The 22,710-nt window shown below is 47.2% G+C and overlaps 2 protein-coding genes across 6 annotated transcripts in view; one reads left to right on the forward strand and one right to left on the reverse strand.

Moving 5' to 3' along the window:
• KCTD20 (potassium channel tetramerization domain containing 20) overlaps nt 1-1,558 on the forward strand; it is a 28,193-nt gene extending 26,635 nt beyond the window's left edge. For all 4 annotated transcript variants that reach the window (XM_064399163.1, XM_064399161.1, XM_064399164.1 and 1 more), the window contains one exon: nt 539-1,558. In XM_064399163.1, the coding sequence (XP_064255233.1) occupies nt 539-831 (293 nt within the window). In that variant the 3' untranslated portion in view covers nt 832-1,558. The remainder of the gene's footprint in view (nt 1-538) is intronic.
• A 2,950-nt stretch (nt 1,559-4,508) lies between these two features.
• On the reverse strand, nt 4,509-20,115 carry STK38 (serine/threonine kinase 38). Of its 2 annotated transcripts, none has more exons than XM_064399160.1 (14): nt 19,958-20,115; nt 18,059-18,191; nt 15,609-15,660; nt 15,342-15,464; nt 14,313-14,396; nt 13,504-13,627; nt 12,932-13,086; nt 11,297-11,399; nt 10,687-10,748; nt 10,032-10,149; nt 9,548-9,671; nt 8,763-8,858; nt 8,421-8,515; nt 4,509-7,626 (listed from the first exon to the last, which is right to left on the reverse strand). In XM_064399160.1, exons 2-14 carry the CDS (start codon nt 18,187-18,189, stop codon nt 7,496-7,498), a joined length of 1,398 nt encoding a protein of 465 aa, XP_064255230.1. In that variant the 5' UTR covers nt 18,190-18,191; nt 19,958-20,115; the 3' UTR covers nt 4,509-7,495. The 2 variants fall into 2 exon arrangements, with proteins under 2 accessions (XP_064255230.1, XP_064255229.1); XM_064399159.1 differs by lacking the exon at nt 19,958-20,115 and adding an exon at nt 18,966-19,115.
• Between the last annotated feature and the right edge of the window lie 2,595 nt (nt 20,116-22,710).

Below are 22,710 nucleotides of genomic sequence, written 5' to 3' on the forward strand. Positions count from 1 at the left end.
CTTGTGAGGGGCCCAAAATTGAGTGCAGTACTCAAGGTGCCTCAGCAGTGCCCAGCACAGGGGGACAATCACTGCCCTGGGCCAGCTGGACAGACTATGGCAGCTACAGCCCAGGTGCCCATGGCCTTGTTGCCCGCCTGGGCTCATGTTCAGCCTTGACTCATTTTCTCCCCACATAACCTCATGACATCCTCATAGCCCTCCTGATTTATCTGGCCCTTTTTCCTTCTCATCCTCACTGGTTCATCTTTTGGCACATGGGGATGTGCCAAAGCTTAAAGCTCCAAAGCTTCTCCTGGAGCTTTAAGTATTCCTTCTTGAAGGATGCCTGGCCTTCCAGGACTCCTTTTCAGGGGAAAACAAAACAGTATTTTGCAAGCCAGTAATGCTAAATGTGGAATCTGAGCGTTTGTCTGCTGAGTTGTGCATATCTCCCACCCGGACCCCACAGTCACTCCTGCCTGTGTGTTCTGCAATCCTGTTGTCCCTTGGTGAGTGAGGGAGGTGCAGCGGAACTGAGTGGCTGTCTGTGTTCCAGGGTACCCCACGTGCAAGGAGAAGGTGAAGAGGAGGCCCGGTGGCCGCTCCGAGGTCATCTACAACTACGTGCAGCGGCCGTTCATCCAGATGTCCTGGGAGAAGGAGGAGGGCAAGAGCCGCCACGTGGATTTCCAGTGCGTTCGGAGCAAATCCCTGACAAACCTGGTCACGGTGGGGGATGATGTGTCAGAGGACCACGAGGTTATCATGCATCACCCCCCACAAGTGGATGAACTGGACAGGCTGAACGCCCCCTTCTCCCAAATGGTTGTTAACGATCTCCCGGATTAGCGCGGCTCAGGGTGGAGAGTCCTGCTGCATGTGGGAGCCTCTCGGCGTAGTGTCATCCCAGCTGCTGGGACACAGACTCCTGCAAGGTGCTTTATCCTCGTCCATGCTCTTACTACCTTGTCATATTTCAAGCATGTTAATAAAAGAGCCACACTCCATAGTCTTAATTGTGCAATCAAAAGCAACGTCTGCTCAGACAAAAAGAAATGACTTCTTGTTTCTACTACAAAGGCTTCCGGATTGTGGGTGCTGAATATTTTATCTAAACTTCTGAAAGAAGAGCACAAGTGTGTGGAAACGTCTTGTGTGACATGAGAGAGGAAATCCTGGGCCTGTCAAGACAAAGGTTTCCTTTACCATTAGGCACAGCTTTGTTTTTGTGAGTTACAGAGGAGTGAACATCAAAGCAGGACAAATGATATTCTATATCAACCAGCAGAAATGTAGCACAGTGTGACAGCAAACCCTGAGCATGGAGGAATCTGTTTGCACTGCCACCTGGCTTTGGATCCAGCGTGGTGTGCTGCTGCCCTAGGAAAGAGGAACCAGTTCCATAGGAAGAATATTCACAGGAATTCCCTGTCTGTACTTCTTCATGAGATGGAATCATTGTTTTTAGGGATATTTTCTGTTAAGTTCAGTAAAATGAGTAGATCATGCTGAAGGAAAACCCAAAAGAGACTGTACCTGATATTTTACCAATAAAAGAAATCTGTTAATATCCAAATAGATGTAAGAAGCTTTCTAGAGGTGACTGTGCATACTGAAGACTTTGAGTTGTCTTCTCCATCCCCCTGCTAAGACAAATAAAGCCAATGGAGGAGCTCCCAGTTTACTACCTGAGTAAAATCCTTGGTCTCACCAACCTTAGTCAGAATTGCTGTAGACTCTCCAAGGAGCTGCTGCTGCAGCTTTAAAAATCCAGCTGCTTTCTTCCCAGTTCGGAACTGACTGAACCATTTTTGTCAGGCAGGTAAAAAATACCAATAGTAAACCAACCCTAAGAAGAGAAAAATGCACACACCTGGGAACAGCTGTCCTTTGGTGCTCTGAGTGTGTTATCCTGGTCTGTGTAAGGCTCTGGGAGTTTGGGCTCAGGAACAGCAAAGCTGTGACTGTAAGAGCAGGCACACTCCAGGCTGGTTCAGCTCAGGGGGATTGGAGCCTCACTGCTCCTGCTCCTGCAGCACTGAGTTCCCTGTGGGAGGTACATGCAGGAATTCCCTGTGGGAGCTGGTTTAACCCCTGATGAGCACACAGCACGTTCTGCACTGCCCCAGCTGAGCTGAGGGCACTCAGAACTGGGCTGCCTCACAAAGCCATCCCTTCTGATGGCTTTGTAAAGGCTCTGTGTACCCAAACCAGAGTTTTAAAACATGGTGCTGGTGCAAAGAAAGGCTGAAACCATTCAAGAAGGAGAGAGACAGAGCTCCTCACAAGGCTGGGCAGGTCAGTGCTCTGGCAAAGGTGTTGAAACCTGCATTGCATGTGTTGTTATCTGGTCAGACTTGGCAAAACTGAGGTTTAGGTGTCAGTCTGGCCCTAGAAAGTTTAATCCTTTTTTGCCAGGCTGCAACATCAAGCAAATTTTTATTGTTCTCCTTCTGACTGCCAAGTGCATGGTTGATTGAGCAGTGAAGTTTGCTGCTGGTTGCTGCCAAGGTGTTTGTGGTTTTCAGTGCAAGTAACATAACAAGATCAAGCAGAAATTTTTAGTTGCAAGTAACAAATCTCTGCCAAGGCACATTTTAGTTTCCATTGGTATGGATACAAGTTCCATTCTCTCAGTGTTTCCATTCTTAGCTTCTTTCCCAAGTGCAGCAAATAGATTTCTTCTAAAAAGAAGTGCCTGTGGGAATATTTCAGGAGCTCCTAAGTATCCCAGGTGTTCAGATGCCTAAGTTTCTCTTGACTACTTTTGAAAACTCCTCCCTGTGTGTCGTTGGCTCAGTGGAGAGAAGTGTCCTTTGGTGGCTGCTCAGAGCTGGGGTCACATGCAGACACTCCATTGTTGCTCCAGATGAATTGCTGTTTGTGTGGTAGAGAAAGGAAGAGACATGGACCATGAACCTCCACCAGGGGCCAGACCAGCACCAGTCCTTGCCTTGATGATGAGCTGTTCCTCAGAAAACAGAAGCACTGTGAGCCCAGCAGTGGTGGAACTTGTCCCTAGGCCCTGAGTGCCCAGCAGTGATGGCCCCAGGCTCTGTGATTGTGTTTTCCAGTGTCTGTTTATTTCAGGTTTAAGTAGATGAGTGTTGGTATTGCCCAGCTGAGCTGGAATTGGGGGTTCCACACGTTCTGCTCTGAAGACTGAAGTGTGGGTGTTGTTCAGAGTCCTACTCAGGACTGTGTCAAGGCATCAGGTGCTGGGAGTGGCACCTCAGCAGCACCTTTTGGGATCTGACAGCTAAAGGACCAAGTCCAGCCAAAGCAAATCCCACCTGATGTGTCCCTGAGCCCAGGGTCAGTGTGGCCTCTGGAAGCATTCAGGCAGTTTATTCAACTGCAGCAGCCCCCCTTGGGAGTTACAGGCTCTCAGTGCCTGTAGAGTTTGTGATTCCCTGGACCTTCAGCATGGAATGCAAATTATCCAGCTCCCATGATTTCCATGCAGTTTTTACTACTTACCCACTGTAGTTTACTGGCTTTCCCAAGTAATTAATAATTTTGGATTTTAAATTTTGTTAGTAGAGCGAGTTCCATTGGAACACTGAATTAAATTTGAAAAGTGTTTGCTTTTCCTCCTCTCACAGTCACCTACTTCAAGTACAAGGTCAACTTTTGTCTTACTCTAGATGTACTGAAGTGCTCCTGTGCTGTGTATGAACCTCAGATGTATGGTTTCTCTATTAAAGTATGAATTCTGACATGTTTGGCTCCTTTAAAAATTGTTTTAAATGTGGAGTAGAACAGGCAGGGCATAGAGAGCAACAAGGTTTTGTTTCCTTGCTTCATTAAGTGTGGGTTGTGATTCCAAAGTCTCAGGAGCAGTTTGGCATCAGAGCCTGGTTTGCAGGGAGGTGTTCCCACCATTTGTGCTGAGAGGAGCTCAAAGTTTCCTTCATCCCTACAGCTCATGGCAGTGATGCTCTAAGGCAGCTCAGACAACACTCCCTGCCCCACGGACTGCAGCATCTCTAACAAGCCCCAGTGGTTTTGGTCAGTGCTGTAAAAAGTGTTCTTCACTTTTACCTACTGGTCTTCAGAAGAAAACAGCTTTGGAGCAGGTCTGGCTTTGATTTCCATCTTCAGCCTTGGGTGTGCTTCCAGGCTTCTCCTGATGAAGGCAAGGGCACTGACACTTCAAACAAGGTGGGATTTGTGTGAGGACCTCACAGCACCTTCCACTGTCTGGAGGGGCTACAGGAAAAGTGGAGGACTCTTCATCAGGACCTGGACACTGTCAGAGGGCAGGAATACATGGGATACTGCCAAGGAATTGTTCCCTGGGAGGGTGGGCAGGACTGGCACAGGTGCCCAGAGCAGCTGTGGCTGCCCCTGGATCCCTGGCAATGCCCAAGGCCAGGCTGGATGGGGCTTGGGGCAACCTGAGATGGTGGAAGGTGTCCCTGCCGTGGCAGGGGCTGGGAATGGATGAGCTTTAAACCCTTCCAACCCAAACCATTCCAGGATTCCCTGATTCCTGTTTGTAAAACACAGCATAACAACAAGGGTGTGTTTACTAAGAGGATTTTATTTACACAACACAATGAGATCGCTCCATAAAAAGTTGACTACACCTGCCAAATTGTACAGTGCAATTTTGTAACAGCTTTTAAATATTTACAGAACACTTTTTCAACTTAGAGGTTAAGGCAGAGTCAGGGCACAGTGCTAAGAAACACTTAGTGCAGCTTTGTGCTAGGCATGATACAGAAATGAACTGGCAGCATAAAGTGTTCAGATCCATTGGAAATTCAGATTTACTTCTACAAATCCAGCAACTGCAGCTTAAAAAATAAAAAGAAGAGGTAAAGATACTAAGAACTTCAAAACACAAAAAAATGTAAAAACATTTGGCTACCATGGGAGATGTAACAGGCATACAAAATCCTTCCTGTTAGCAGTGAAGTATGGATCCTGGGAAGGAGATACTCTAAGAGACACTTTTTTTCCCTAATGTTGGTAAAAAAACTGGAACAGGATGCAGGCTTACAGTGCACCTGGGATACAGAACCTCCCACTGCAAAGGTGTGTCCAGCAGCACTGGATTCAGACATCCAACTTTTGCTGGAAGACAACAGGAATGAGGTACCCAACTGCTCCTCGTGCCATTGAAAACTTCACCTTGGACTCCAGGACACACCTGAGGGGTCCCACTTCAAACACAGCACTAAAAATGCACAATACACAGTACTAGAGAGTTGGTTTTTCACAGCAACTTACCACAACTTAAAATTGTTTCTCTTCTTCATCTTTGGTATTTATAAATAAAAATGCTGGTCCCTTTCAGTAAAGGGCTAAGAATGCAGCTATTATCTCAAAATCATTTGTTCCTAATCCACAGCAGCTTCAAAGGATTTTGATTTTTGTTTTTATTTTAAGGCAGTAACTAAGCTGTTAGGAATTGAAAAAAAAATGGTCTTAGATTAATTCCAATGGTTTATAAGGCAACATTTTTAAATGGCTAGAAGAAACTGCAGGATAAGGATGGAACAGTTTGAGAAGCTGGTATCAGTCCTTCATGCAAAGTCAAAAAGGAGCAGAATGTGGTGTGGGGACGAGCTGATGACAGCCTGATCCTGTAAGTCATTCCTTCCCTTAGCCCTCATTCACCCGAGTGAGCCCTTCTGACCACAGAGATCCTGGGAATTCTGATTAAGGCTGGCTTTGCATTTCAGCTTGCTAGGATCCAACTGCTGCCTGAACTGCTTATGGCAATCAAACTCGTAGGACATGCACAAAAAGCACAGGGGTGGTGAGGGGAGGACCCTGACCAGTTCTGGGCAGTGCTGGCAGTCCCCACCAGTCCTTCAGGATGGCACTCGAGTCAAGAGACACCTGGGGAAACATTCCCTAAAAACACCTATGTAAAAAAAAATTCCACTACAAATCCATTTTGTTTCATTTTCTAATTGAGAAAGTCAGGACTAAACAGACCTGGAAGCCTTTTTTTTTTTTCCTGTGTAATATCACTGGAGCTTTGTCTTGTTTGTACTCCAGAGTTAGTGTTCAGCACCAAGAGAAGTTTGCAGGAATCAAGACAATTTGAATTGAGACACCATTTTAGAAAACTCATTGAATTGTATTTTTGATATCTGATTGTAAATTCCAGAATGGAACCATGCAGGCCCAAGGGTTAATGCCACCTGCCTCTGGAAGTGCAGAGTTAACTACACATGGGCACAACATGGAGCTTATGATTAGAAAAACAAATTAGGAAAAGCTCAGCAGAATCCTCCCTCCCAAAATGCCGTCATTTCTGAGAGAGGCTTAGGCAAGGAAAGGCACTTTGGGGCTCTCCTGGAGAGACCCTGATCAGAACTGAATGTACTTCTATAAATTAGAGGAGGCAACAGCCAACGAGTGGACACGCTGGGTTCCAGTGCCCCAAAAGTGACCCCATGAGCACCATCCATGGAACACTCTGGGTACAGGTGGTACAGCCAGGGCAGCAGGGCAGCTCTGTGAGGGAACACCAGGCAGGCTCCATCAGCAACACTCTGATCCTGTTCTGCTCCAAACCAACAGCAAAAAGGCCACAAAAGTTGGGTTTTGGCCTTTAAACCACTGGAGGTGCAGCAGAGAAACAGCAGCAGCCAGCCTGGGGAACCTCAGAGCTGGCCCAGCTGTGCACAACTTGCCCACCAAGGATCAGGATCCTGGAATTTCCCTCCCTCTGCTCTAATTCCAGACCCACTTATGTGACCAGCTGTAGTTTATCTGCATTGTTTATGGATCCATCCTGACACACAGTAACCAAAAACTCAGCGCTCGGTGGAGGAAATGGCCCATTTTCCCACTATTTAGGAAGGAAAGAGTGTTGTGTATTTTTTTAATTTAGAAAAAATATTAAATGGCTTGAGGGTCACTTAGTACCAAAAGTAAAGTGCACCAGAACGGGGGGCCACAGTGACAGAGCTGAGAAATGCTATTGAAGAGGCTTCCAGGGAGCATTATCAAAACAGCACTACAAAGTAAGGTTAAGGCAATCCGAGTTGTCTCCTTCTACTAGACAGTTTCCTGGAGAGTTGTCTGTCTCAAGCTTCAATTATTGCTTTGTTTCCTCTGTCCTGGAGTCCTCGACTGCTGGGCAAACAGTGCTGGCAGAATTGGCAGAGTGAGTTTGTCACTTAATGCAGGACTGGATGCAATCCTATGGAATCCCATGCTTTGCAATGCCAAAGGGAAAGCTTGCTCTCATTTCCCAATGGACTGGACAGTCTGGCAAAGAATATAAAAAAAACTCTTGCTCCTGAAGCAGCAAAAGGTGCTGGCAGCAGAGATGATGCAAACATGGGGAATTTTTCAATGGCGCAGGGAAAAAAAAATCCTTAATAACAACAAGGTGTATAACAAAACAGGGTCCTGAAGTCTCCTCCAAGAGCTGACAGCCCTCAAGTTTCCTTAAAAAAAAAAAAAAGAACAAGTTCTTTTACGGGTATAAACCCAAAGTACAGCAAGAGAATTCCATGGCTCAGAAGTCCCAGGAAAAGCTGTGTTACTTCCCTCCTTTCATATAGGATGGAATTGCTCCTCGGGCCGTCAGCCCCTCGAAACGCTTGTAGGTGTAATTGATGAAAACCCAGTCTTTGTTCTTGTAGTCTGTCTCTGGGTGGTTGCTTGTTGCCACTGGGAAGACATAGAAGAAACAGAATTAATTATCCTTTGGAGCTGCAGAGTTTATTTTCATACAAAACACTGGATGAATGTTTCTAAAGGAAAAAATATCCTAAATGCAGATGTAGCTTCATGCTTCAACCCCAGGAAAGAACTGCTGGGACACAGGACATGGCACAAGGGTTGTAAGCTAGAAGGGGGTAGATTCAGACCACATAGAAGAAATTTATTACAGTGTGAGCTGTGAAACACTGGCACAGGGTGCCCAGAGAGGTGGTGGATGCTCCAATCTCTGGAAGTGTTCCAGGCCAGGCTGGACAGGCTTGGAGCAACCTGGGATAGTGGGAGGTGTCCCTGCCCATGGTGGGGAGCGGAGTGAGGTGAGCTTTAAACTCTTCCAACCCAAACCAGTCTGGGATTCTGTTCTTAAACTCACTGAGCAAATGTGTGGCTATGCTGTGATGCTTCAGAGATTCACAGCAAAACATCCCCTTGAGTTCCACCCTTCCCCACCCCAAGTGCCAGCAGGAATCAGCTCTGAGGGGAACTGGCAGCACTGGGCTCTCAGCCCTGCTGAGATCTGAACTTTCTGGAAGCTCTGCTGCCTCTGAGAGCTGCCCTTTCTCAGGCAACTCCCTGCATCTCCTGGAACCCAAATTCCAGCTTGCACCCCTGCACCACGAGGCTTCCAAGCTATTTGGTCATGATAAAAACCAAAATCAGCATCTAGTACAATCTGACTAACAGGAAGGATTATTCTACAGGAGAAGAGGAAGGTTTACACAGAGAATCAAACAATCATTTACCTGTTGGTTTAAGGATATCAGATTCTGGAAATTCATCAAAGTTTGAGGTATCATCAATGCTCTTAATTTCTATTGAAATTGCAGCAGGTCTCTCTCTGCCAAGAAGAGCAGATGAAGCATTGAGATTTCAAAGGCAGACAAAGCAGAGTTCAGCCCCTTTTCATTTCTTAACAGAATCAAGACTGAAGGTACCTAAACCTCAGCAAGCTTCAGGTAGAGAACAAAAGGCTCTCACCCACAGCTGGATGTGATAAATGCCAGTCAGCTGCTCCCTGCTGCAGACCAGGGCTGGCCTGAGCAGCCCCTAGAGAAGAGCAGTTGCTTTTCTGCAAAGCATCTTACCTGATGTGCTCCCAATCAACCCCTTCAAAGAATGGGTTACTCTTTATTTCCTCCACACCAGATGCACCAATTCTGTGCTCCCATTCACAGCAAAATCTGGGATGGAAGGAAGAATGAAAATGAAGGGAGAATGAAAACGAAAGCATTCCATCAGAAATGGAACAGCTTTCTGAACTGATACTGCTGCAGTTTCTTAACATATAAATGGAGCAGACTAAGAACTTCCACAGCAAAACCAACACACAAAGTTATGTACAGGAATGTCATGTCCAATGCCACAGTTCAGATGTGCTGTTCCTTCACAACAGGATAATGTGACCTTTCTATTTCAGGACCAGAGCAGAGAAGGAGAACATATAAAGCCTAAGAAACCAGACATTTATATTTCTGTCCTGAGAATAGATCCTGAAGTACAAATGAGTCAGCAAGCACTGGGATACATTTGTATGCTCCAGTGCATACAAAGGCAAAATCATTGCTGTTGCAAGAAGTCAGCTCTGTCAAAAGGATTGAACTTGTGTCCTTCCATGAGAAGCCTCCAGGCAAAATAAGGAGCAGAAATATTTTGCCAGTAGCACTTCCATGGGAGCTCCTTTTTAGCACAGTTTAGTCAGGGAACCACTAAATGGCCTGAGAGACAAAAGTATTTGACAAGGAGTTCAGCATTTGATGCATGTGTGTAACAGTTTGTAGCATCATGTGGAACGAGCCATGAGAGGCACAGAATACAGAGACAAGACAAGAAAGTTAGTGCTGTATGAACTGGCAAACCATGGGGCTGGCACCTTAAAATAAGATCCTTTGCTTTGTCAGAGATTGGAACCTCTGGAGGAAATGTCAGGGTCTCCTTCCAGTTCATCACTTTCTTATACGTCTCTTGAGGGGTCTCGGAGCAGAATGGTGGATAACCTGAAAAGAAACAAAAATATAATCTTAGATTGAGCAAAACTAATTCCTGAAGCCAGAACACACCTCAGAGACCAGGCAAGGAGTGGATGCTCTGAGAATTTGACCCCAAGCACAGAAATTGGCTGCCCAGAGCAGCTGTGGCTGCCCCAGCCCTGGAAGTGCCCAAGGCCAGGCTGGATGGGGCTTGGAGCCACCTGGGACAGTGAAGGTGTCCCTGCCATGGCAGGGGGTGACAGGGATGAGCTTTAAGGTCCCTTCCAACCCAAACCAGTCTGGGATTCTATGAATACAGATGAATTCTATGAATATGATGTCCTGCTCCACCATTCCCACCCACAGCCTGCCCTGCCTGCTCCTTACCAATCAACATCTCGTACATGATGACCCCCAGGGACCACCAGTCACACAGCTTGTTGTATCCAGTCTGCATGAAAACCTCAGGAGCAATGTAATCTGGGGTTCCCACCGTAGAAAAAGCCTGGAACAAACACCATCAGTTATGTATCTGCAGGGAAAACTGCCTGACATGGAGAGACAGGAATTTATACAACAGTGATTATTTTGAGGAAGACACCAGATTGTCTCTGAGATCCTTTAGCAAAGGTGTTTAAAGTCTTTCTTCCAAGACAAAATGAACATCTTCACGTGATAGAGTCTTAAAATAGCACCAGGAAAACAGGGAAGGGTAACACTGTCCTGAATGGGTCACCTTGGAATGGGTCAGCAGCCCTTTGTGAGACTGGAAGTGGCAAGAACTGATAGTTTTGGCTGGGAGACTTCAGATATCCATGTAAATAATTATGGCAGTGCTATCTCTAGCACATATGTCACAGCTGTGCAGCAGATGGATGAAGGACAAACTAGAGTCATTCCTCTTCTTTTTAAAAAATGCCTGAATCTTTTCCTTTCAGGATTGTCCAGAACTCAGATGCATTCAAAACTTCATGTAAATCCATGTTCCACGTGGATGCAACACCTCAGCAGGAACATCTCCAAGCAGGTGGAACCTACTCACCAGCTGCCGGCGATTCCTCTTCCAAGTCTCTGCCTTCCTCTTGGAATTCATGTTCTGGAAAGCTGAAGGAGATTCAATAGCTGTGACTGAATCCTCCTGCTCACCCAATATATTTTGCCCCCAAACCATTACACTAAAGGTCTCATTTAAGATGTGTGTCAATACCCCAAACCTAAATCTCTCAGAACTTCCAAACCTATGAAATATGGGCAATATCTAACTGAGCCTTTCATGAGCAAACCATGCTTTCAGGGCTGATGTAACTCCATGATCCAAGTTCCTCCCATCCAGAATAATCCTGGATATTCAGAGACTGTGCTGGTTTATTCATGTCAGTAACACCTGAGATCCAGGCAGCAGCTACCAACTCACTGAGTTCTCAATTCATTACACATGCAAAGGCCACAACAGAGTCTGTCTCTGAGACAGATTTCTGGAAATGAAAATGGGTTTAAAGTAACTGAAATGATTTTACAGAAAATGAAAATCCACCTCAAGATGTAAAGCTGATTATTAGACTCCTCACTGCAGCCACACCCTCACACTGAAATGAGTTTTGTCAGGACCCAAGAGCAACCAACCAGATACCCTTTGGAGCCAAAGAACTTACTGAAGTCACTGGGAAGACTGTGATTCAAGTTCCTGTAAAATTCTGTCCTGTGGGCTTTCTTCAGTCCAGTACACAGACCAAAATCTGAGAGTTTCACGTGGCCCTAGAAATAAACGAAACAAAACAAAAAATATATAAGGCATTATCATAGTAAACCACAGCATCAGCAAGGTTGGAAGAGATCCCAACACCACCATCAACACCTCTGAATTATGTCCCCAAGTGCCACATCCAGATGCCTCTTGAACACTTCCAGAGACTGTGACTCCACCCCCTCCCTGAGCAATTTATTCCAATGCATGACCACTCCTGCAGTGAAAAAAAAACAAACTAAAATTTAATCTGAACCTCCCCAGCACATCTTAAGGCCAGTTCCTCTCGTTGTTTCACTTGAGGCATGGCAGAAGAGCCTGATCCCCACCTGGCTGCACCTTCCTGTCAGGGAGAGCAAGAAAATCCCCCCTGAGCCTCCTTTTCTCCAGGCTGAGCCCCCTCTGGTGTCTCAGCCCCTCCTGGTGCTCCAGACCCTTCCCCAGCTCCATTCCCTTCAATGTCCTTTGCCCTCCTTGTGTAAACCTCACACTGGATGTGTACAGGGAATGAAGCCATCAATACTTCCATTGCTACTCCACAGAGAAAGCCCAGTGACAACTTACTTCAGGAAACCTCTGCTCTGCAAGTTCCCAACCCCTTCAGGGTGAAAGGGAACATCTCCAGAGGCAGCTGCAGGCCCTGGGTTGTGTATTGGCCCCAGGAGATAAAAATCACCCTCAGTTCAGGGATTGAATCTGTTCTGGTGCAGAATGTGACCACACTGACTACAAGCAGTTTTTAGAAGTGTATATATAAAATATACCTCCTTCTCAAAGTCCTAAATGTAGTCATGTCTAGAGGTGAACATTCTGAATTGGGCACACTGCTTGGAGCTGTGGCTGCCCCAGCCCTGGAAGTGTCCAAGGCCAGGCTGGACAGGCTTGGAGCATCCTGGGACAGCAGAAAGGTGGAACAGGATGAGTTTCAAGGTCCCTTCCAACCCAAACCATCCTGGGATTCTGCAGTAATTCCAACAGTGCATTGCATAGTAGTGGGAAAGCCTTTATTTACTGCTGGCAAACTCTTTCCAAGAAATCTTGATTTTAGGCAAACTTGGAGTGAGCAACAGGAGGGCACTGAAACAACTGGGATTTCTGCAAAGTGCCTGCAATAACCAGGCAGCCCGGGCAGCCCTCAGGGGTACACCCTGATCCTGAGGGATTCTCCACTCTCAGCCTGGCTACTGGAACAGCCACGTCCTTCACATTTGGTAGGACCAGAGCTGGCAAGTGGGAGTGTAACAGATGTGAGAGAAAAGGGAAACAGCTTTGCCTAAGAGGGAACTGAAACCACGTGCTTTAAACTGCATCTGAAATAGCCAAAAATAATTTAAACAGCTGTCAGAAGAGTTCAAGGTCTGAGTGGAGCTGGGGTCTCTCCTGGCTTTTGGGGATTTTCCCAGGCAATCTGGCAGACACATCCCTCAAAAGCTGGAAGGAACAGGGCTAAATAAAGAAGCACCATCTTCTTCCACAACTGTCAACACCCCTTCAGGTCAATATGAGCAATCACAAGGCCTCTTGGCTCCTCCCCAGCCCATACCTTGCTGTCCAGGAGGAGGTTGTCTGGTTTGATGTCACGATGGATGAATCCCAGCTGGTGGATGGAGTCAATGGCCAGCACGGTCTCAGCGATGTAGAACTGTGTCTCCTCCTCTGTCAGAGTGTCCTTCTTCATCAACAACGTCATCATGTCACCTGGAAACCCCCAGAGGTGAACACACGGGCTCCACTCTCACTGAGTTTGAAGACATTTATAGAAAAAAAGCTATTTCTGCTGCATTCAGCTAAAATCAGCAGGTCAGAGGTTGCCAAACCTGGATATGCTCTGGCTCTATAGACAGCCAGGGCACAGCAAAGGTAGGAACTAGAATATTCAAGCCAAGTTTAAATAGAAGAATATTAAAGCTAAGTTTAAATACCTGCAGCTTGAAGACCCAAACAGGAAACCTCAAGCCTGCCCAAACACTTCAGTACCCTAAAAAGCAGAAATCTTGTTCCCTTCCAGGTGTACAGTACAAACACCACGTGCACTCTAGTCCCAGACTGCGTTTGTAATGAAGGAATTAGCAATCCCCAAACAAAAGGAGGGCAGCCCTTGTGTTCCAGAGTTACCTCCAGGCAGGAACTCCATGATCAGGTAGAGGTTTAGCTTGTCCTGGAAACTATAGAACATCTTCACCACCCACAAGCTGTCTGCCTCCACCAGGATGTCCCGTTCTGCACGGATGTGGCCAACCTGGACAGACACAGTGCATTGGGTGAGTTTTATTAAATGCATTTATTTCACAGGCAATTCAATTATTATTCTGAACAGCATTGAATATTGAGAAGACAAAAGACAAATTTCTGCACAAGGGCAGAAACACTATCAGAACTTCAACATGTGGTTGATTATATACATATATTTTATACCTATTATATATGCACCTAGTAAACCTATACATTATATAAATCCTATATACAAAAATCTCAATTCTTTACAAATACACCTAATCATTAGATCTCTTTTTAAAAATACAAGAGCTTCATCCCAGTGCTGAACATGTGACTGTCCCAGATCATTATATACCCAGAAGTACTAGCAAAGGAAAGCCTTAAATATGTTAAATGCTGCTGCTTTATGTCTCTGAGTCTGAATTCCAGCAGTTCTATCTCTGATATTTACATGCAATCCTGTAAGTCAGAAGTGCAGTAAAACACTGGCCTTGAAGCCTGCATTGAATCATTTGCACAGGACTTTGTGTTGAAAGAGCCCACTAGAAAAGAAGTGTGACTTCAGAGATTTTTCTGACTTATTTCCTCTATAAGAAAAGACAGAAAAACCCCCAGAATTGTTAGCTACTAAAGCACAGAAGCCTATTCCTCCTCTGCACACACCCCGAGTGGTGCACGGCACAGCTCCTGCTCGGGGTGTTCCTCACCTGCTCCTTCTCCAGCATGTCAGCCTTGCGTAGGATCTTCATGGCATAAACGTGCCCCGTGTCCTTCTTCTGCACCAGGCGCACCTGGGGGCACACAGAGACTGCATCAAAGCCAGCACTCCCAGCACAGCTCCTCACAAAGCTGGCGATCAAGCCCCTGGCTTCCATTGCATGAAATCATCTCAGATTGTAAAACAAAAGAAGCATCACACAGTGCACAGCAATGGCAGAAAATCCAGTTAATGCTAAGAGCTGCTGTTATTTTTACAGGGCACCATAAGTGATTCACACCTGTAGGAAATAAACTTTTAAGAATTCTCTACAAATCTAATAGAAAGTTCACATAGTATACATTTGTATGTAAACTTTGAGATAAGAAATATTAACTTAGAAATATTATGGAATAGGATAAACGTTGTTGAGAGAAAAACAGATTTAGAAATAAGTTTTAAAATAAATACATTGTAGTAAGACCCACAAAGAATAATTTTAGATAACTAGCTTTAAAGCATTTACAACATAGGGTAGCAAAAACTGATAGACCAAGAAACACTTATTGTAAGTAACAAATAGTTAACTTCTGATTGTGATAGCATAAATTATAACATCTGTATTGTCTCACCCTTCACATGAGACTAAAAACAGAATAAAAGTTTTTAAAACACCTCTCAATTACCCCATCTCTAAATCAGAAAAAAAGACAACACCTAAAGCAGGTGGTCCAAAGCCCCTTCAGACCACCAGAAGAGACTTTGCAAGGGCCCTCCACCCCTCCCCAAGTCCAGCCCCAGAAGTTCACCTTTAAAACCCACTGCAAACCTATATTTAGCTGTCCATCAGATCATTTTCAACATCATTCTGTTTCCTTTAAAGGAAACCAGCATTTATTAGGTAAAAAAAAAGCTGCACGTGACTGTTCGGCTAAAGTCAATCTGTGGTTGTTCCTTTTGCTTTTATATAAACTGAGCAAGTCTTTAACAAACACCAGAGCCAGTTAAAAACACACACAGCCATTTTCTCTGGACTCACCTCTCCAAATGCTCCTCTGCCTATGACTTTGAGAGACTCAAAGTCCTCCAGTCCAAGCCTGGTTCTCTTCAGGCGAAGGAACTCCGTCTCCTTCTGTGCATGTGCTGACCTCCTGATTCTTTTCTAGAGTTTAAGAGACCCCAGTCAGAGCTCTGCAGGTGGGTTCCACAGGGCCACAGCAATTCCAAGGAAACATCCCAGATCTCCATTTAGAAAAAGAAAATTTCTTGTATTTAACCATTAAGATAGTTTTTCCATATTCATTACCTCTTCGTCTTTCAGGCCTTCTTCTTCCATCATTTGTTCTAGTTTCTTTTGTCTAGAGCAGAGACAAAAATAAAGGTTGAATCATTAACCTTGCTTTTTAAATTAAATCAGAAAAAACCCCCAGGTTGAATCATTAATGTTGTTTCTTAACAAGGTGCACATATCCACAGCCTCTGCTCTGTGCCAGCAAGTTACGAGGGTAAAGATGTACAAGAGACTCAGACAGGAAATTAATTCTGAAGAATCTGCTATCCAGTTTTATAATTCCAACCCTGTCCTCTCTGATTTTAATAAACTAAACCTGCCTTGAGTTCCACAAGTTATGCAGTACATTTTTGCTGAACACAAATACAAATTGATAGATCTGGGTTCTGTTCGTGTCTCTCTGACAGCCTGGCAAGTCACTTCAGGCCAGAGCCATAAGAAGCATTTAAACACCAAAATTTCACTTATTCCAGGAAGAATTGGTATCTAAACACATCTAAAATTGCATCTCAAACTGTTCACATGCAAGATGAGAAAAGTTATTTTAGCTTTCCTAATCCCTGAAATACTCAAAATATTTGGGAAGAGGAAACTTGTCTGTACATGATGTGCCCCTTAAAGAATCAGAAATATTTACAGTCTTAGTACAAAGGGATTATTTGGAAGAAAAGAAAGGAGGAAGCAAGACTTTAGAAGGGGAATGACTTCAGGGGACGTTTGTAATGATTCTCCTCTGGGAACTTTTTTCCCAGTGCCAGTCACATTAACAGCTGGCTGAACAGGGCCTGGTGGTGTGGGACATTACAAATCTAAAAAATTCCTTCTCTTTCTGCAAGTCATTCTTTGCAAGAACCTTCTCCTGTCTCCTGGGGCTCTCTGCAGCTGCTGTGATGTGATAATATTTGGGGTTATCACTTCAGAATCAGGCACAATGAAAATGCCCTTGCTCAAGTACCAGTGACCCCAACCCACACTCAACCCAGCAACTCCAGCAGCAAAGTCTGTGCAATACACAGAATTAAACAGCTCAGCAGGACTGAGTGATGCCAAAGCCATGCTGAAATTCCCCCAAATATCCCTAACAGGGTCAATCTGCACTTCAGGGTACAGTGTCAACACAGTTTAAACTCCAAATTACACACCCACAGACATGTGTTGTTACAAAAAACATGTAACTTATAAAGCCCAGTCTGTTTGTTCAGACAAGGCCTTGATCCTAAACAGAAAAAAAAAAGACATTTTTGGGAATACACAACAGGGCTCATAATAAGTAAATAAATTTTAAAGGTAAGAGCTGTGTGAGGAGAAAGAAACTAATTAAATCAGTGATATTTTCCACCTGAATTGGACCTCAGTCTCTCTTTACTCATCAGAAGCTTTGAAGCAAATACCTTTGCACGTTAGTATTTATTTCTAAATTGCTTCCTTGTTTCTGCAGCTCTTGCAGTGAGCAGGCATTGGGGAGCTCCCTGGGGAGCTTGTTAAGCAGCAAAGCCAAACCAACACTGAACCATTTTCCAAATTCTGGTTATAGACACCGTGGCAAGCTGGGAGAACAGCAGAAGTCCCAGTGCTACAGCTTGAGGATATTCAGCAAATTAAAGGGTTCCAGGCAAGGTTAAGCCACACAGCTCAGGGCAGTCCATTGCTGGACTGGACTTAAAGAGGTGCCCAGGCTCAGGTCAGTCCCAGCACTGAGTGACTCCTCTCAACAGCCCCTCCTTGGCTCCCTGCACTGCCCACCTGCACACGGGTCAGGGCAATCCCAGCACAAATCCAGGGAATGGCACAAGGATTTGGGGGTGCTGCTGAGGCAGAGCTGGGCGTGCCCCTGGGCTGATCCCCCAGCATGGGCAGCATTTCAGGGGGATTCTGCCCCTCTGCTCTGCTCAGGTGAGACCCCACCTGCAGCCCCGGGGCCAGGAAGGAGCTGGAGCTGCTGGAGAGAGTCCAGAGGAAGCCACAGAGATGCTCCAAGGGCTGAGGCCAGGCTGGGAGAGCTGGGAATGCTCAGCCTGGAGAGGGGGAGGCTCCAAGGAGAGCTCAGAGCCCCTTCCAGGGCCTGAAGGGGCTCCAAGAGAGATGGAGAGGGACTGTGAACAAGGCTCTGGAAGGACAGAACAAGAGGGAAGGGCTTCCCACTGCCACAGGGCAGGGATAGATGGAATATTGGGGAAAGAATTTTCCCTGTGAGGGTGACAGGCCCTGGCACAGGGTGCCCAGAGCAGCTGGGGCTGCCCCTGGATCCCTGGCAGTGCCCAAGGCCGGGCTGGACAGGGCTTGGAGTAACCTGGGACAGTGGGAGGTGTCCCTGCCATGAGAAAGGGTGGAACTGGATGAGCTTTAAGGTCCCTTCCAACACAACCCAGTCTGTAATTTTATTCTTTTTGCTTTTAAAATGAAATCAATTCAATATAAAGTTTGGCTCCTAACCAGTATGGAAGGGAAACAAGAAGGATTTTTACCTCATCTCTCGCTCCTCGTGCTGAGCTATGAGGTTGCTGTAGAAGTTTTCCAATGTCACCTTTGTCATTGTGACTCTCTCCTTGGTGTGGTTACTCATGGATGAGCACGGTGTAGGGCCTGTCATGGCCATGGCTGGCAGGAAAGGAGAAGGGAAAACATTATAAATGACAAATAATCTTCAAACAAGAATCCATACCCATTAAGTGATGCTTAATCACAGAGTTCAGATTTTAACAACAACCACCACCAGTCTAAGCTAAGCAGGGAAAAGTCTTACAAAATAAAAGGTACAAGTCAAACTTCCTGTTTTGAACATTTTTTGATCTGAAATTAGAGGGAAGGAAACTTAAGAAACTTTGTGCCTCAAAAACCACAATTTCAGCCAGCACTGCAAATGTTTATTGCTCCCACCACAATCTATCTTTAATGAATGCTCAAAATTCAGGAATATCACACTGAAACATCTAATCCAGAAGTTATTCTTCCCATAACCCTTGCAGAAATAATTCCACTGGCTCTTCTGCTGTGAAATCTATCTAAATCCTGAAAGTCATCCCAATAAGAGAGCAACTGAGGAATGAACAAAAAGGGCATTTAGTTGCCCTTAAGCACTTTTACTAGATGTTTTCTCACAGAAATTCAGCCAAATCCAGAGGATCACTGCCTTTGAACAAGTTGTAGTTTAAAAAATATCCAAAAACCCAAATCCTAGTGTAAGTATCTGACATATTTATTTCTAAGAAAGATATATATATATTAATATTCTGTTTCTGAGAATACAGTTTATAAATACTGGAGTGTGGCACCCCCAAACAGTAGCAGATTCAGTGTATTTAACACCCCACCTCTATTTCCAGATATACATTAAAAAACCCCAAAGATTTCAAATGTACAATTACACCTTACCCTGCTTCTCCTGTGCACCACACAACTCGCAGTAAGGTAACAGAGTTTTGCAACTATTACTAGAAATTGCAGACAAAATAGGTGAGACACTTCCCGTTTTTATAACCCTGGGCGCTGCCAGCACACTCGAATGACTCTTTCTGTTCACTTTTTGCAGACCTTTACGAGGCATCACCACGGAGCCCTGCCAACCTCCTCCTTCCCAGACAGGAGTTACGTGTGTGCTGACTTCACAGGCTCCCGTGGGACAGGAGCTGGTGACCATCGCCAGCTGGAGACTTTTGAGATGGAATCACGGCTTTATGTGAGGCGGAATCACGGCTTTATGCAAGAGCAGAGACAAATGGGGGGGTCACACTCTGAGAGTACCCCTGGATATGGGATTAGACTCAAGAGATGAGTGCTTACACTCCCAGAAATGGGGGCTGCGCCCCGGAGATGGGGGAGCTGCACCCCCGGAGATGGGGCTAGACACTCTGCGGCTGCGAGTGGGAGGTGTAAAAGCCACGGGCGGTTTTCACCGCCTAGAGAACAAACCAGGAAAAATTATCTGAAAGGAGTCCAGGGGAAAAAAAAAAAAAAAAAAAAAAAAAAAAAAAAAAAAAAAAAAAAAGCAAGGGGAAGAAAAGCGAAAGTATCGGTGCCAAAGCACCTGTTGGTGCTCGGGGCCCTTACCCGGGATGGGCGCTCGGAGCCCCCGATGGGCACGGAGCGGGGCCGGGGCTCGGCCGGGGGTGGCACCGGCGTGGCACCGCGGTGGCCCCGAGCGGGCCGGCAGCATCCCCGGCAGCGGACAAAGGGGGCCCGAGCCACCGGCACGGGAGCAGGAGCGGGGACCCTGCGGCCCCGAGGAGCCCCGGCCCGCAGCCCCCGGCACACCGCCCCCGCTCCCCGGAGCGGCGAAGGGCCCGCGGGGAGCGAGGCAGAGAGGGAAAGAGGAGGGCGGGGAGAGGATGCGGAGCGCCCGGAGGAACGAGGCGGGAGCGGCTTACCCGGAGCCCCCGGGAGGGGCGGCAGAGCTGCAGGCGAGGCGGCCGCGGAGCGGCGGGTGGGGGGCTCGGGACCGCCGGAGCCCCCCGCAGCCTCAGCGAGCCGGCCGGGACGGGCGGCCCAGGCTCCGCTGGGGCAGCGCAGGCGCCCCTGGCCCGGCCCGGCCCGCCCGGGCGGAGCCCCGCGCCCGCCCGCCCCCGCCCGCCGCGCCTGCGCCGGGCCCGCCTGAGCCCCGGGGAGCGGAGCGGGCCCGGCTGTGGGGAACGGAACGGGCCGGGCTGTGGGGCTGGAGCCGGCCCGGCTGAGGGAACGGAACGGGCCGGGCTGGGGGGCTGGAGCCGGCCCGGCTGTGGGGAACGGAACGGGCCGGGCTGTGGGGCTGGAGCCGGCCCGGCTGAGGGAACGGAACGGGCCCGGCTGAGGGAACTGGAGCCGGCCCGGCTCGGCCCCCGCGCTCCGCCGGGCCGGGCGCAGGCGCCCGCGCTGGCAGCTCGGGGGTGCCGGCCCGCCGGCGGTGTCGGTGTGGCAGCGTGTGGCACGGTTGGGACGTGCACGATACGCAGAGAATCGTGCTTTAATTCGCCCGTACAGAGTAACACAGCAGAAGGCTTCAAGCGTCTGCTCATACAGAGTAACATCAGGTCGCTTCAGAAGGCTGCGAGAGTCTGCCCTTTCTTGTTCTTCAGCGCAACCCTTTATACCCGTACCGTACAGGCACTGCACCTGTGTGCCCCATAAATCCTGCCCTATAGCTCCACTGTGCCCCATAGATCCTGTCTGCCCCAGAGATCCTGAAATCCTGCCTCATAGATTCCATCTGCTCCATAGATCCTGAAATTCTGCCCCACAGATTCCTTCTGCCCTATAGATCCCCTGTGCCCCCTAGATCCTGTCTGCCCCATAGATCCTGTGCTATAGATCCCCTGTGCCCCCTAGATCCTGTCTGCCCCATAGATCCTGTGCTATAGATCCCCTGTGCCCCCTAGATCCTGTCTGCCCCATAGATTCCTTCTGTCCCATAGATCCTGCCCTATAGATGCCCTGTGCCCCACAGATTCCTTCCCCTGTGTGGTTGATCAGCGCTCCTGGGCACTCCATGGCTCATTACCTTCAGCAGTGTTCACCTGGCCTGCACAGCTGCAGCCTGCTGGGATGAGCCCCTCTCCCAGTGACCACAAACTGTGTGTCTACACTGCCCTGCTGCTAGGATGCTCCTGGGCTGCTCCTCCCAGCGTGGAAACCCTGTCCTGGCTGCCTTTCCAACGTCCCTCCTTCCCACAGTGGTGCTGTGCCCTGCTCCCAGCACGCAGCCTGGGCTCACCGTGGAGGGGAGGTTGGTTTTCCCATCCCCACAGGGGTGATACACATCACCCAATACCACAGGAGCAAGGTGTGCCAGGGACAGAGGCCACCAAGCCACCTCTGCCTCTCAGGGATCAAGGAAAAACCCCTCAGTCCCCAAGGGAACTGCATCTACAAGGATGGAGAGGCTGATCCACAGTGTGCTGGGCAGGACAGGATCATTTCCCAGAGGTCTGAGCTGTCACAGTCGGGTGCCCAGGGCTCCATCCTCTGACTGATGAGGAAGAGCTCTCACATCCCAGCTAAGCAAATTCATTGTACAGCTTGGGCTGCACAACCCATTTTCATCTCGCTCTTCCCAACTCATCTGAAATGTCTGAAACCATCAGCTTCAATAATGGTTTGACTGGAGAACCTAATAGGGAGCTGTGAGGAATGACATAACAAAAGAAATGTGATCCCATACTCATCCCAGATGTGTGGAGACATTGGGAAAATGTCATTGTGCTTCATTTTATTTACATTTCTAAAAAAAAAAAAAAAAAAAAAAAAACCAAAAAAAACCTTAAAAACCAGGTGCAATTAAGAGGGTGAAAAGGGTTTTTATTATTTACATTTTAATCACTGAGAACTACACTCAGCACAGTTGAAATCTATCAGCAGCAGAGGAAATTTTTCAGGATTTAAAACAGCGTCCCTACACAATGGAAAAGCTGATATATTTGTAACACACATCACAGATTTAACTTCTGAAAGACTGACTTTACAGTTAAAGTGGACTTTGCTTTGCTTAGACAGACATGATCTGTTTGTTATCAAAGGTGAACAGCAAAATCCAGTGGTACCTCTCAGGACACACAGGTGGCCTCATGAATCTGTTGTCCTGCTGCTGTGGGATCTCTTGGAGATTATTTCACTTGAGGAAAGAAAATGAAGTGTGGAACAAAAGGCTCAAAGAGGGACCCTGAAAGCTCATTCTCATCTCCTCCACCAGCAGAACAAGGTGGGTGTCTGGGGCTTTGCTGAATGGGGACCACTGCCAACTTCTACCCGAGAAAACAAAGGAAAACCTGAGGGTCTGAGATGTTTAAAACAGTGTGCGCACTGAGGGAGCAGGGGAAATCCTTTGTAATTCCAGTATAAGAAAAATGACTACTAGAGCAGAGTGTGAAATTGCTGCAGGCAGGTGTGAATGGAAGAGAACCTGTATTAAAGTTCTTGGTCAAAACATTGGGCTGTGAATGTGCAGATTAATGACCCAAACTTCCTGCTAGGGTGAGCTCCAGGAGCCCCAGCTGGCTGCAGCATCCCTGAGACATCCCAGAGGGATGGATGGGATGGGATGGGATGGGATGGGATGGGATGGGATGGGATGGGATGGGATGGGATGGGATGGGGTGGGGTGGGGTGGGGTGGGGTGGGGTGGGGTGGGGTGGGGTGGGGTGGGGTGGGA

The sequence above is a fragment of the Passer domesticus genome, chromosome 25 (assembly GCF_036417665.1).
Source record: "Passer domesticus isolate bPasDom1 chromosome 25, bPasDom1.hap1, whole genome shotgun sequence".
NCBI lineage: Eukaryota > Metazoa > Chordata > Aves > Passeriformes > Passeridae > Passer > Passer domesticus.

Excerpts from the sequence above, each read along its gene's own strand:
- STK38 (XM_064399160.1), bottom strand. The coding sequence starts at position 18,189 with ATGGCCATGACAGGCCCTACACCGTGCTCATCCATGAGTAACCACACC. Across the intron at positions 14,397-15,341 it reads GCAGAGGAGCATTTGGAGAG|GTGCGCCTGGTGCAGAAGAA; the intron begins GTGAGTCCAGAG and ends GTGTGCCCCCAG. Across the intron at positions 8,516-8,762 it reads GTTGATTGGGAGCACATCAG|AGAGAGACCTGCTGCAATTT; the intron begins GTAAGATGCTTT and ends TCTTCTTGGCAG.